Source organism: Zootoca vivipara, chromosome 12 (genome assembly GCF_963506605.1).
Source record: "Zootoca vivipara chromosome 12, rZooViv1.1, whole genome shotgun sequence".
Taxonomy (NCBI): Eukaryota; Metazoa; Chordata; class Lepidosauria; order Squamata; family Lacertidae; genus Zootoca; species Zootoca vivipara.
This window is the reverse complement of record NC_083287.1, coordinates 13,624,474-13,636,965: the sequence shown is the minus strand read 5'-3', so window position 1 is coordinate 13,636,965 and position 12,492 is coordinate 13,624,474. Positions and strand designations below refer to the sequence as shown.

The window sequence follows — 12,492 nt, the reverse complement described above, 5'->3', positions numbered from 1 at the left end:
GGAAAGGATAATGTTAGCCACTTTGAGACTCCTTCGGGTAGTGATAAAGCGGGATATCAAATCCAAACTCCTCCTCCTCCTCCTCCTCCTCCTCCTCCTCCTCCTCCTCCTCCTCCTCCTCCTCCTCTTCTTCTTCTTCTTCTTCTTCTTCTTCTTCTTCTTCTTCTTCTTCTTCCAAACTGGGGAGTAGTGTGGGAGGGTGCCAGGGGGGCTGTGGCCAAGGGTGCAACCCTACCATGACCTGGCCCGGTGCTACTCTCCACACATCAAGGGCTGCGTTGATCGGCCAGGCTCTCCCCTGCATGGGCAGGAAGGCAGCTCAACGCAGCCCTGTTTTGCTCTGGTAGGGGTAGGGTCACTCCAGCGGTGTTGCCGGTGAGGCCTGGACTGGCGCTCCCCCACCCAGCGCAATCGTGCCCGCCCCGGGTGCCGGCAACTGATGCTACGCCACTGCTTGCAAATTCAAGCCATGAAACTGGATGGGTGGCCTTGAGCCACTCACTACATTTCAGCCTAACTTACTTGGCAGGGCTATTATAAGCCCCCCTGATCTCCTTGGGCTAAATGAAGTGGAATAAATCACCATTTGAAACTTTTCTTTTCTTCCAAAGGCAGCCTGTCACTGGCTAACAGTTCCTCAGGGATTTTGCCCAGTCTGCCTACGTGGATCAGCATGAAGTTATCATTCAGCCTTTGCATTTCTTTTGCTTTTGTGATACATTTCTTGAGTCAAATGCAACAAAATGCATATAAGAATGTGCACTTTAGAGAAACGTCTATATGCCAGAAAGGGTATTTTAGGGTAAAATGCCCTAAAATGCTTTTGCAGAACGATGTGGAAATGGGGCGTAAAAGACGAATGAATGCAGATGACATTGACATAAATAAAACCAATCCCTCTCTTCCTAAGCTCTATTGCTTTTAAGCCATGCTTACAGGTTTCCCGGGCCTTTTGGCTTGTCCCTGTGGGAAATGGAATGCGAGATTGAATAATCATTTGGTCCGCTCCAGCCAGACACATCTTATGTTCTTCATTTTCGCAGTGGGATGAAGGGAGTTTGGCCTCAAAATGAAGTTTACACGTTTGCCCAAAGTGTACACATCTCTTACACACCTACTTCTGCCAACTTTACCACACTAGTTTCTTTGTAAGATGTTTTATTTGCAGTGTCAATATTACTTTGGAGCCGTAGAGGGCCCTGCAGGCTTTGGCTTTTATCTGAATTTACCTCTCCCCATCCCGCCACAAACACACGTTTAAATTGTCACAGCAGACTGCTTTTCTGTCCAAAGTTGAGCATTACACAGCAATGCAACGTCTTAGCTTTCTTTCTTTCCTTACAAACTCCACGCCGGTTAACGATTGCCTTAGGTGTCAATAAACGTTTTCTTGGATTGCAGCTCCTCCTGGTAATTTTTCTTTTGTCACCAAACAAAAGCTTTGAAAACAGCTCCCATCATTTTTGCTCCAGGGATTCAGGGGAAAAAGCAGCAGTTGAACTATCTGATGTTTTAAAAGCGTAGTAATTATGGGTCTATTTGCTTTGCTTTTTCCGTCTCTTTGTCAGAAGGAAAAATTAGACTATGGGGGTCTGCTGCATCCTCCTCCATGATACTTAAGTACCTTCATTCACATCCCTAATGCTCAACCCATGATGAACATATGAACACTCTTTTAGCAATGGAGGGCCCATCAACTGGCACCCTGCATGGTTGGGCAGCCCCGAGGCCCCCAGGTTTGTTAACACCTGTCCTCATCTCTCCAGGCCATGCAGTTTGGATCCGCCATTTAGTTTCCCCCACAATGCCTAGGAGTGATGCTTCGGTGAGGACACTGTGGGAAGTTAAAATGGCAGCATAGCTGGCAAGTCTCCCATTTTTCGCGGGAAACCCCTGGATTTTAATCCGTTTCCCGCTGTTATCCCGAATAGAAAAAAATCCCGGAAATCCCCCGGATTTCCTACCTGCCAGGGAGGCTCCATTTCGGGTGCCGCTCTGCCCATGCCTGGGCACCGGAAATCGGGCAAAGCAGCACCGGAAGTCACTTCTACGCATATAGAAGCGACTTCTGGTGCTGCTCTGCCCATGTCTGGGCACCGGAAATTGGGCAGCGCCGGCACCGGAAGTTGCTTCTACGCATGTCTGGACCATACCTGCCAAGTTGCTGTCGGAGAAATAAGGGACCGGGCGGAAGTAGCAGACCGGAAGTAGCGCTGCCGCCATTTTTGAACTGGGCGGAGCATGCTCAGAAGTGACTTTTGCTGCTGCTTTGCCCAGTTCCAAAATGGCCGCCGCGCCAGAAGTCGCACTGCAGCCATTTTGGAATTGGGCAGAGCAGCATCAAAAGTCGCTTCTGAGCATGCTCCACCCAGTTCCAAAATCACCGCTGCACCAGAATCAACTGGGGAAAAACAAAAAAATCCATTTTTTCAGCTAGGAACAGCTGGAAAAACGGGGATTTCCCAGGGAATACGGGAGACTTGGCAGCTATGGTCTGGACATGCGTAGAAGCGACTTCCGGTGCCACGCTGCTGCTGATCCTGCATTTTTCAGTGGGAGACTTGGCAGCTATGGCAATGGATGGTAGCAAACTGCTACACATGAGTCAACTGGGGCCACCAACTCTACAGAGGAGACAAGTACTTATTTATGGTCATATTTATAATTCCCAACTTTAGTCAAAATATAACAATGCAGGATACAACATATAAGAGTAAAATCAACCAAAGTACCCATAAAAAACATCCAGAAAGTTTTTAAAAAGTCATATTGCAAAGGCCTGTCTAAGCAATATAGTTTTCAAAAGTGGTATGACTCTCTTCCTGTTGTTGCTGTTTTGTTGTCGAGGTTGTGGCTGCCTATGAGCAAGATCAAGTTCCTGCTAGTTAATATCTGGGCAGAAACTGCATTTCATTCACACTCGCGGAATGCTGCAGGTCAGAAACATGTGTCTCCTTTAGTACTTTTCTCTTCTCTTTGACAGGGCCTAAAAGGAAATGAAGGCGATCCAGGACTTCCTGGGGAAATGGGGCTACGGGGAAACCAGGTAACATAAATCTGTGTTCTGTAGCAGTGCATAGAAGGTTGCCTTGTCAAAGCTGAATTCTGCATATTGTAGTGACTGTCTCTCTGCAGGTTGTGAATCGAAACAGGTAGGCTTTGTTTCCAGTAGCCATTGTGTATTGAAGCGGTTGTATCAACAGGCCAGAGCCGCTAAAAGAAGGCTGCATCTGGGGCTTGGTCAACACGCGTCAAAAACCTATTGTACTTCTTTGTCTCCTGTGTCACACAGGGCACACCAGGTTCACGAGGAATACCTGGACCTCGAGGACTCCAAGGCTTTCCAGGACCCCAAGTATGTCTTAAAAATGATATGTCTTTCTTCGCCAGTCTTTTGCAAAATGGATAAACTGTTGCGGGCACCCCAAACATAACCAATTGCACACCATAACCTATTCTGCTGTTGGCTTCAAGAGAAAGCTTCTTGCAAGCCTAATTTCAGCAGGGAGAGGAGGAGACCGCGTGGGCCCCAAGTGAAGGCCTCTCGCCTCTTATACGTTCCCCAGATGTTTCTGTGCACAAGTATTTTGTTCCTAGTCATGGGTTTTGTAGTCTACACTCTACAACTGTAGTAGAGCTTATGCACTGCATCATGGGTTTTGATCTATGCAAAATTATGTAGAGTGCTTTTGAGCCTGAATTTTGCTCATGTGCATTGATGATGGTGCCCATCTGACTGGGTTGCCCCTGCCACTCTGGGCGGCTTCCAATTATTTATATGTGCCTTTCAGCCAATGCAATGTTTAAATTTGCAAGCTGCTTCTAGGGTCATTTACAGAAACCCCTTTTCCTAATGTTGATTTCTGGAAGACTTCAAGCAATGGCTTCCTCCATTCACCCAGTCTTCTGAGTCATGCCAGCTCCCCGCATCTCCAAAGCTTTCCTCTGAAATGGCTTTCTCTCTGCTACTTTCTCTGAACAAGTAAAATCCCTCCAAATACAACTTTGGGGCCTCACGTTGCCTATTCATCCGTTCAGCTGCATTCTATCATTAGATGTAGACTGACACTTTTAAAAGAAATAAATGCCTTTAGTGTATATATTTCTACAGTTCTATGAGTCTATGTCTGCCTTTTCTTCCGTAGTAGTTGAACAGACACCGTTTAGGACTGCTGAAACCTGGATGCGATTATAGAGAAAACACAAAAGCTATTTAACTGGCTGCCAATGATTGCTGTGGTTTTCTTAATGTGACTTTTGATATGTGTTTCTGATTGGAGGGTAGTCAAGGAATCGATGGCGCGCCCGGCTCCATAGGGAAAGAAGGACCTCGAGGTCAAAAGGTAAGAACTGATTTCAACAGTACCTTTTGTGTTTCGACAAAGTGTCTGAACACGTTTCTTTCGAAGTAAAACGCAGCCTTCGTTTTGTCCAGTATAAAGAACAGCCCTGCGTAGCAATTGAGCAGGGCTGTAAATATTTTTGTACTTTTATACTCGGTACAAAATGTATCTGGAGCTTGTCCTTTGGAACAAGCGAGTCCACTTTTGTATCGACTTCACTGGCTGCTGCCTATTTCTCTTGCAATTCAAAGCACTAGTTATCCCCTTGATGAATGGCCTAAATCAGGGGCTGCAAACTTTTGGGGGCTGGTGGGTACATATGGAATTTTGAGAAAATTCCGTGGGTGCCAGTCACAAAATGGCCGCCATGGGATGTGCGGCGTAACACAAAATGGTGGCTGTTAGGGGCATTGCATGACACAAAATGGCAGAGCAGAAAAAGAAACAGCAACACAGAACAGTAACAACAACAACAACAACAACAACAACAACAACAACAACAATTTATTATTTATACCCCGCCCATCTGGCTGGGTTTCCCCAGCCACTCTGGGCGGCTTCCAACAGAATATTAAAATACAACAATCTATTAAACATTAAAAGCTTCCCTAAACAGGGCTGCCTTCAGATTTCTTCTAAATGTCTGGTAGTTGTTTTTCTCTTTGACATCTGATGGGAGGGCGTTCCACAGGGCGGGTGCCACTACTGAGAAGGCCCTCTGCCTGGTTCCCTGTAACTTGGCTTCTCGCAGCGAGGGAACCACCAGAAGGCCCTTGGCGCTGGACCTCAGTGTCTGGGCAGAACGATGGGGGTGGAGACACTCCTTCAGGTACACTGGACCGAGGCTGTTTAGTATGGGAAGTATGGGAAGGCTCCCTGTTATGCTAATAAACGCTGAAAAGAAAGAAAGAAAGAAAGAAAGAAAGAAAGAAAGAAAGAAAGAAGTCGCCATCACACCTCGCTGGCATTGGTGGGCACCCTTGTGCCCATGGGTGCCAGGCTGGCAACCCCTCCCTTAAATCAGTGCTCCCCAACCTTTTTATCACCGCGGACCAGTCAACGTTTGATCATTTTACTGCGGCCCGCTGAGGGGGGGACGTTGATTGTTTTGCGGCCCGCTAAGGGGGGGACGTTGACTGTTTATATTTTATTTAGATTGTTTTGATTTAATAATTTTAATTTAATTGTATTTAATGTTTCTTGGGCGGCCCGGTACCAATTGATCCACGGACCGGTACCGGTCCGTGGCCCGAGGGTTGAGGACCACTGCCTTAAATGACTTGGGAGGAGGTCAGAATACTTAAAAGGGCTGCCATTTTCTCCTAAGATCAGCAGAAGAGGACGTGTGTGTGTGTGTGTGTGTGTGTGTGTGCGCGCGTGCTGCCACTCCGTTGGCTCTGCCTGGCATTGGTGGCACCTACTCTTTACCTCCCTGCCTCCTGCCCTGTTCAGTCCCCTGCTCAAACTCACTAAAATTCTCTGGAATGAAAATGCTGTTGGTTGCTAACAGCTGTCTTTACTTCAAATGGCTCACTGAGTTGTGGAGCTCATGATGGTGATCATCCATATCTAACATGGGGGGTGGGGGGGCGGTATTTTAAAATAAAAGAAAATAACTCTTACAGATAGCCTAGTATTTGGTACCATCTGCCATTTAAAATAAGTTAGGGTTGCCATACGTCCAACAAAACGTATACAGGGGAAAAATAAATGAGCTGTATTTAAAATACTTAGTATACAGGGGAAAATTTTGAAAAATCAGCAAAATGTCTGGGGTTTTGCAAACAGAACCAGGAAGCTCAACAACTTTTGGGACGATCCCCACCCCCAAATGCTTTTTGTGTCTTGATTCTTACTATTTGAAATATGGCAACCCTAAATAAGTTCCATAGACTTCTCTGGCCTAGCCTTTTCCTCATGGCGATACTTGAGTCCTAGTTTTTCTATAGGTGGGTACTACTGGTAGGATGAGGTGCTTACATGTCCCTTCACACATGTCTGAACATTTCACCCAAAGCTTCATCAACTCTAATGGTAACCAGTGTTTCATATAATCATATAATCAGCAGTCTGTCAGGGAGAAGGCTAGGCTAGAAGCCTTCTGTCTGAAATCTAGTTTTCTTTGTAAAGGGGATTATTTTGACCATTATGGAAGCCCCCACTTTCAGTCCTGAGTTTGCCGCCTCATTGAGAGCTAGGCTATAGACACCAAAACAATAAAGTTGGACTGTACTATTGATCCATATTTAATGGTTAATCTCTGTTTTGTACTGCGTGAAAGGGAGAACATGGTGATCTTGGAGAAAAAGGCCAACAGGGGCTACCTGGACCAAGAGGCTTGACTGTGAGTTTTGCCTTTCTGAGTCTTGACGTTTGTGACTGAATTTCTCTCCACCTCTGAAAAAGAACCGTTGCTCTGTTTGATTTTCCTTCATCCCTTTTCTTCCTCAAATGGAAAGTCATGTGTCTGTCCATCTTTCTGTCTGTTCCCTACGCATTTGGAAACCTCCTGAGATATCATTGACAAACTTGGCACGGCGGTTCCCAAGATGGAGGAGCTTTTTTAAAAAAATCTATCAGCCACCATCTTGAATCCAGGTGGCAGACCAAAACATTCCAAACTGCACCAATTTGGACACTTCTGAAGATATTGCTGCCGGATCTCGACAATGGTTCCCAAGAGTAAAACCGCATGAAGAAACTTGTCCCGTAGAATGAGTGAAATATAAAAAGTCAAGATGTGCCAGGGATACAGTTTGTGGGTTTCATGCCAAGATGCCAGTAATTTCTTCTCCGATACATCCATTTGCTGTTGCAATCAAGATTTTGTCCCAAAACCCTGCAGAGACTTCAGAGTCCCATTTTTACAACCAGGGGAAGCCCAAGATAATTTGCTGCCTGAGGCAGACCGGTAAATGTTTTCTCCTTCCAATCCAGGTGAATCGTACCTAAGGCTAGTGGTGTTATTTTGGCACCAGAGAAAGAAAACCCACAAACTTATCAATAAAAACGCTATAATAATAAACTTAGTGATTAAGGGTGGTGTCCAGAGCTAGTCATTCTCAGAATAAGACACACTGAAGTTAATGGACATACAGCGGTGCCTCGTAAGACAAATTTAATTCGTTCCGCGAGTCAATTCATTTTGTGAAAAATTCGTCTTGCGGATCGCGGTTTCCCATAGGAATGCATTGAAGTTTCTTTTTTTGCCCATAGGAACGCATTAATTAAATTTCATTGCATTCCTATGGTAAACTGCAATTCGCAAGACGGATTTTTTGCAAAACGAATTCGTCTTGCGAATCACCATCAGATTGCAAGATGCATTCGTCTTGCGAAAAATTCGTCTTGCAGGGCATTCGTCTTGCGAGGTACCACTGTAGCTAACTCAGGTCCATTTGTTTCAGCCGGTCTCCTTTGAATAGAACTTAGCTGAATGCAATCCTAGCAATTTGCTGTCCTTTCAGGACTCTAACTATACTCACTCTGTCTAATGGTAGGGCCGGCCCCAAAGGTCTTTTTAAAAACATTCTTTTGATTTTTCTATTCCTTTCAGGGGCTAGATGGCGACAATGGCTATGGTATACGAGGAAGAAAAGGAGCAAAGGTGAGAGCCATGCTGTGAAGTTTCGGTCGCAGTCAACTATCAATCTTCAGCAGGGGTAGGGAACCTGTGGCCCTACAGATTTTTTTGGGACTACACCCCCATGAACCTTGAGCGTTAGCTGTACTAGCTGGGGTTCATGCAAGTTAGAGTCTGGCAACATCTGTAGGGCAACAGCTTCACCATCCCTGCTATACAGCAACACAGTGATGATCATCATTAATGACAACCACTAACAGCAGGCAGTGCAATCTTTTAGGATGTCTCTTATGGAAACCTCATTAAAATAAAACGAGACTGCCCTTGCACAGATTTCTTTAGTTGCTTTTGGGCTTCTGCAGATGTTCCTGGTGGATTGGGCCTCCAATAGTTATATGGATTTATTGAGCACTGTTGAACAGACTCATAGAATCATTGAATTGTTGACTTGGAAGGGGCCACAAAGGTCACCAGGTCCTGCAGCGCAGGAATCTTTTGCCCAAATTTTGCCCTGAGATTAAGAGTCTCGTGCTCTACTGGCCGAGCTAAATCACACATTGGGGATGTAACCATTCTCATATTTTTTTGCAAACACAGCCCATGCTTGCCAACCAGTCTGTTAAAAGTGCCTCTGATCACACTTGCACCCGTATATGGATGTGTGTCACCACCGTGAGCGGTTTCCAAAATCTTGGGTCTGTTTGCATGCTTGGGCATGGGAATCCTAATCTTTGTTAATGCAGGAATGCTTATTAATTTACTGTTAGGGATCAGAGAAGTGTGCTTGTAGTGACTGTGTGCAAAAAGGGTCCGGAGCAGAACAAAGCAACGCTTACATCCAAGTCGTTATGCTTCGGTAAGCCCAGCTTCATGGTGGTTTTGGTGCCCTGTGCAAGGCCAGAATCCTAGAGCCCTCCCACCTCCTTCCCAAAGCTGGGAAAGTGCTAACTAGGCTTTGGGAAGGAGGTGGGAGGACTCGAGAATCCTACCAGAGCCTCATGCCTCCTTCCCAAAGCCCAACGCCTCGCTTTCTGGGCTTTGAGACAGCGCTCAGGGCCCAATGCATGCACACCACTCGCAGAGTCCTAAATCGCCTCATTCCCAGAAGAGAGGGAAGCCAATTCATAGCATAGTTTGCTTCCTTTGTCATGCTGGCTCAGGTTCTGGCTTTGCATAGTCATGTGGAGTGAAGCTTTATGAAAAAAAGTGCCAAGAGGCCTCCTTCGGATGAGAGTGAGGCAGAGCACCTTGGTAATGTTCCATTGTTGATTGTGGACAGCTCACAACGCCACAAGCGCAAGCCGTTCCATAACTGACAAGGGACCCATGTTGCTGAATAGATTCCATTCGAAACCAACATTAAAAGCCAGTATAAATGTTTGTTGTGTTGCATTACCTGGAGATCTGGATATTTGCCTGCCGTTTTTTTCTAGTGTCCAAAGCAAACAGTGGAATGGAACGCATCGCTCAACACTTCCAATGCATGATAAATAGTTGTGATTGGGAAAGAAGCACGGCAATCTGTCCTATATCAATTATAGTATTCTGGAGTCTGACGGTCGTCCAAAAAGTACAGAAGGAGATGTATAAGGACTAATTTCATGGAAAGTTAGCCCTTCTGGTGGAATGTGGAAGGATGCTTTGGCAGGGTGAATGGATCGTACGGGCTTTACTGTGACCAGCTGAGGATTCACTCTCCTGCTCTTTCTTGAACTTGCTTCCTGATGCTGCATCAGTGGCGTAGCGTGGGTTGCCAGTGCCCGGGGCTGCTCATAGGGGCTAGGTGGGAGGGAGGGAAGGAAGGAAACAGACAGTGTACGCATGTGCATTCAACTGCCTAAAACACCTGCGTTACCCAGGAGATCGCAGCCATAGAGATAAGAAGAGTCGCTCCATTGTCTGGCGAGGTCATTTCCTGTTTTGCATGGAGAAGCTGTTTTCAACAGAGCCCAGTGCCGGAAGCTGTATTGAGGCAGCACTGGGTGCTGTAATTGCGCGACCCCAACAAATTTTGTGCCCAGGGCAACCTCCCCGCAACCCCCTCCACACTTTGCCACTGTGGTGCATTATTGATTTGGACAGTGCACTAAACTGCACCTCCATTATTGCATTATTCTACCTCTCCTTTGATGCCAGGGTAACTCACCTGGGTGACTGGTGTAATGCCATTGTGACATTTTCGTATGCTCCACCCTATTCAGGCATTATCTTCCATGTGATTAGGATCATATGGAGGAAGAGAGGAGTCTTGCCCACTATACAGTACCAGCAGATCAGGTTTCTTAAGCTGATGGTTAACTTTTCTAATGAGGCAGATAACTCCATTACTGTTGGAGTGACCATGAGGTGTAAGAAAAGCTGCCTGGGATATGACACCAGACACATTCGATGACACATTCAACTTGGGTTTACTCAGAGTATACCTACTGAAATGAATGAACATCACTATGTATGGCCCATTCATTTCAATGGGCTTGCCCTGAGTAAAACTTATATAATATATATAATGGCATTTGCATTTATAAGGAGTTAAAATAGTTGCATATGTAAAGCAATACAACACACACCCCACTACAGATACCAAATTGCAAATGTGTTTAATCTAAAAGGAAAAAAAACTAGAGCAATGTTTTCTATTCTTTTTAAAGCAACATGTGAAACAGCCAGCAAGGAAGTCACATGAGATCAAAGTTTTGTTTCTGTTTCTTTAATTCCAGGGGCAGCCTGGATTTCCTGGAAACCCTGGACTGCAGGTATTGCATATACTCCTACTGTGACTCATTTATGTTTCCTGTATGGGTTGTTTTGATGCGGGTGGCGCTGGGGTCTAAACCACTGAGCCTCTTGGGTTTGCCAATCAGAAGGTCTGTGATTCGAATCCCCAACAGAGTGAGCTCCTGTTGCTCTATCCCAGCTCCTGTCAACATAGCAGTTCGAAAGCACGCCAGTGCAAGTAGATAAATAGGTACTGTTGTGGCAGGAAGGTAAACGACATTTCCGTGTGCTCTGGTTTCTGTCACTGTGTTCTGTTGAGCCAGAAGCGGTTTAGTCATGCTGGACACATGACACGGAAAGCTGTCTGTGGACAAACGGTGGCTCCCTCGGCCTGAAAGTGAGATGGGCGTCGCAACCCCATATTTGCCTTTGACTGGACTTAACTGTCCAGGGGTCCTTTACCTTTTGAGTGGTACATCCCTTAATTTCATAGTCTTTAACTAGAAGTGTGGATTGGGGCCATGATTCGGGGCAGGCAGGGGGATTCCTAACACTTTGACCTTGCACCACAGCCCTGGTCCAGTTCGGAAGCCACAAAGTGGCTAAATGCATACCCTTTTTCTCCTCTGCAGCCTTGGGACGGCGGCAGGATAATGCACTCCCCACTGGTATAAAACCTTCTAGTGAAGAAGGAGCTCTGATCTTTGTACACATTAAGCTAGATTTGGGGGTGGTGACACCCTGGCCAGAAAGAGGACCCTTTTTGAATTATTCCTTACGTATTTAATACAATTGAATGGATTATCGTTTAGACATGAGTGTTGCTTTGGAATATTGCGATAGTTGCTATGTTTTGTTATATTGATTATTCTCCTAATTAGAACAAAATACCAGCATAATTAACATATTCAGTATCAATAAAGTTTTTCCATTCTCTGTTAGCTGCTTTGGGTTTCCCTCAGGAAGGAAAATGAGGTTATGGGCAATAAATGAGAGGAACCCGTTCGATTAGGGCTGCCATAAAAGGACAAAGGCACGCCACACACAATGGCTTTGATCCAAATTAACTTTCTTTTCGTGCAAGGAAAGGATAAGCAATCCAAACAGGAGCAATGTCTAGCTTGGCTCTTAGCTGCGAAACTCTACTTCTGATTCCTTTCTAGGGAGAAGATGGAGAGCCCGGCATTCCTGGAGATAAAGGTGCCAAAGGAATTAGAGGACAAAGGGTGAGGATGATAAACAATCCTAAATGAAATTAAAAAATTCCTTCAGTAGCACCTTAAAGACCAACTAAGTTTTTATTTTGGTATGAGCTTTCGTGTGCATGCACACTTCTTCAAATGGTTTGATATGTGAGAAAGGAGAGTTCTCTTTATAATGGTTCTTAAAACTCCTGATGGTTTCTTTCAGATGCCTTAAGCTAGAATCCATTTGCCGCAATTTGTGACAGTCTAATAATGCCTCAGAGCTGTGTGAAAATAGCCACTCAAAATCCGCCCCCCCCCATCTGTGGGAATTTGCTGAATATTCTCTGGAATTATTCAACATTTCGAGGCCACTGAAAAAGAAAAACGAAATGTTTCTGTGCACCACAGATAATTTTTAAAATCTTATTAGGGAAAAACCAGTAGAGTATCTGTTTTAATTGACAATATACTGTAGATCTCCAGTTATTTCTGGGACCAAGTGGTGTTTTTATAACGGATGTTTACTGTTTATTTATTTATGTTTGTCATATATATTTATTTGTGTACTCGTAGATCTTCAGCACAAATGCAACACAGAGGTAGGGTGGGAAGTACTCACTTAGTGTCATGTAGTGTGTGGTGCTTTTTGCAAAACAAATGCACT

The 12,492-nt window shown here is 45.2% G+C and overlaps 1 protein-coding gene across 1 annotated transcript in view; it reads left to right on the top strand.

Annotated features, from left to right (window-relative positions):
• Positions 1 to 12,492, top strand: part of LOC118091883 (collagen alpha-6(VI) chain) — a 94,996-nt gene that overhangs the window by 57,479 nt on the left and 25,025 nt on the right. Inside the window, exons 24-30 of the mRNA XM_060281053.1 lie at positions 2,984 to 3,046; positions 3,293 to 3,355; positions 4,281 to 4,343; positions 6,625 to 6,687; positions 7,900 to 7,950; positions 10,644 to 10,679; positions 11,805 to 11,867. Coding sequence (XP_060137036.1) covers positions 2,984 to 3,046; positions 3,293 to 3,355; positions 4,281 to 4,343; positions 6,625 to 6,687; positions 7,900 to 7,950; positions 10,644 to 10,679; positions 11,805 to 11,867 — 402 coding nt within the window. The remainder of the gene's footprint in view (positions 1 to 2,983; positions 3,047 to 3,292; positions 3,356 to 4,280; positions 4,344 to 6,624; positions 6,688 to 7,899; positions 7,951 to 10,643; positions 10,680 to 11,804; positions 11,868 to 12,492) is intronic.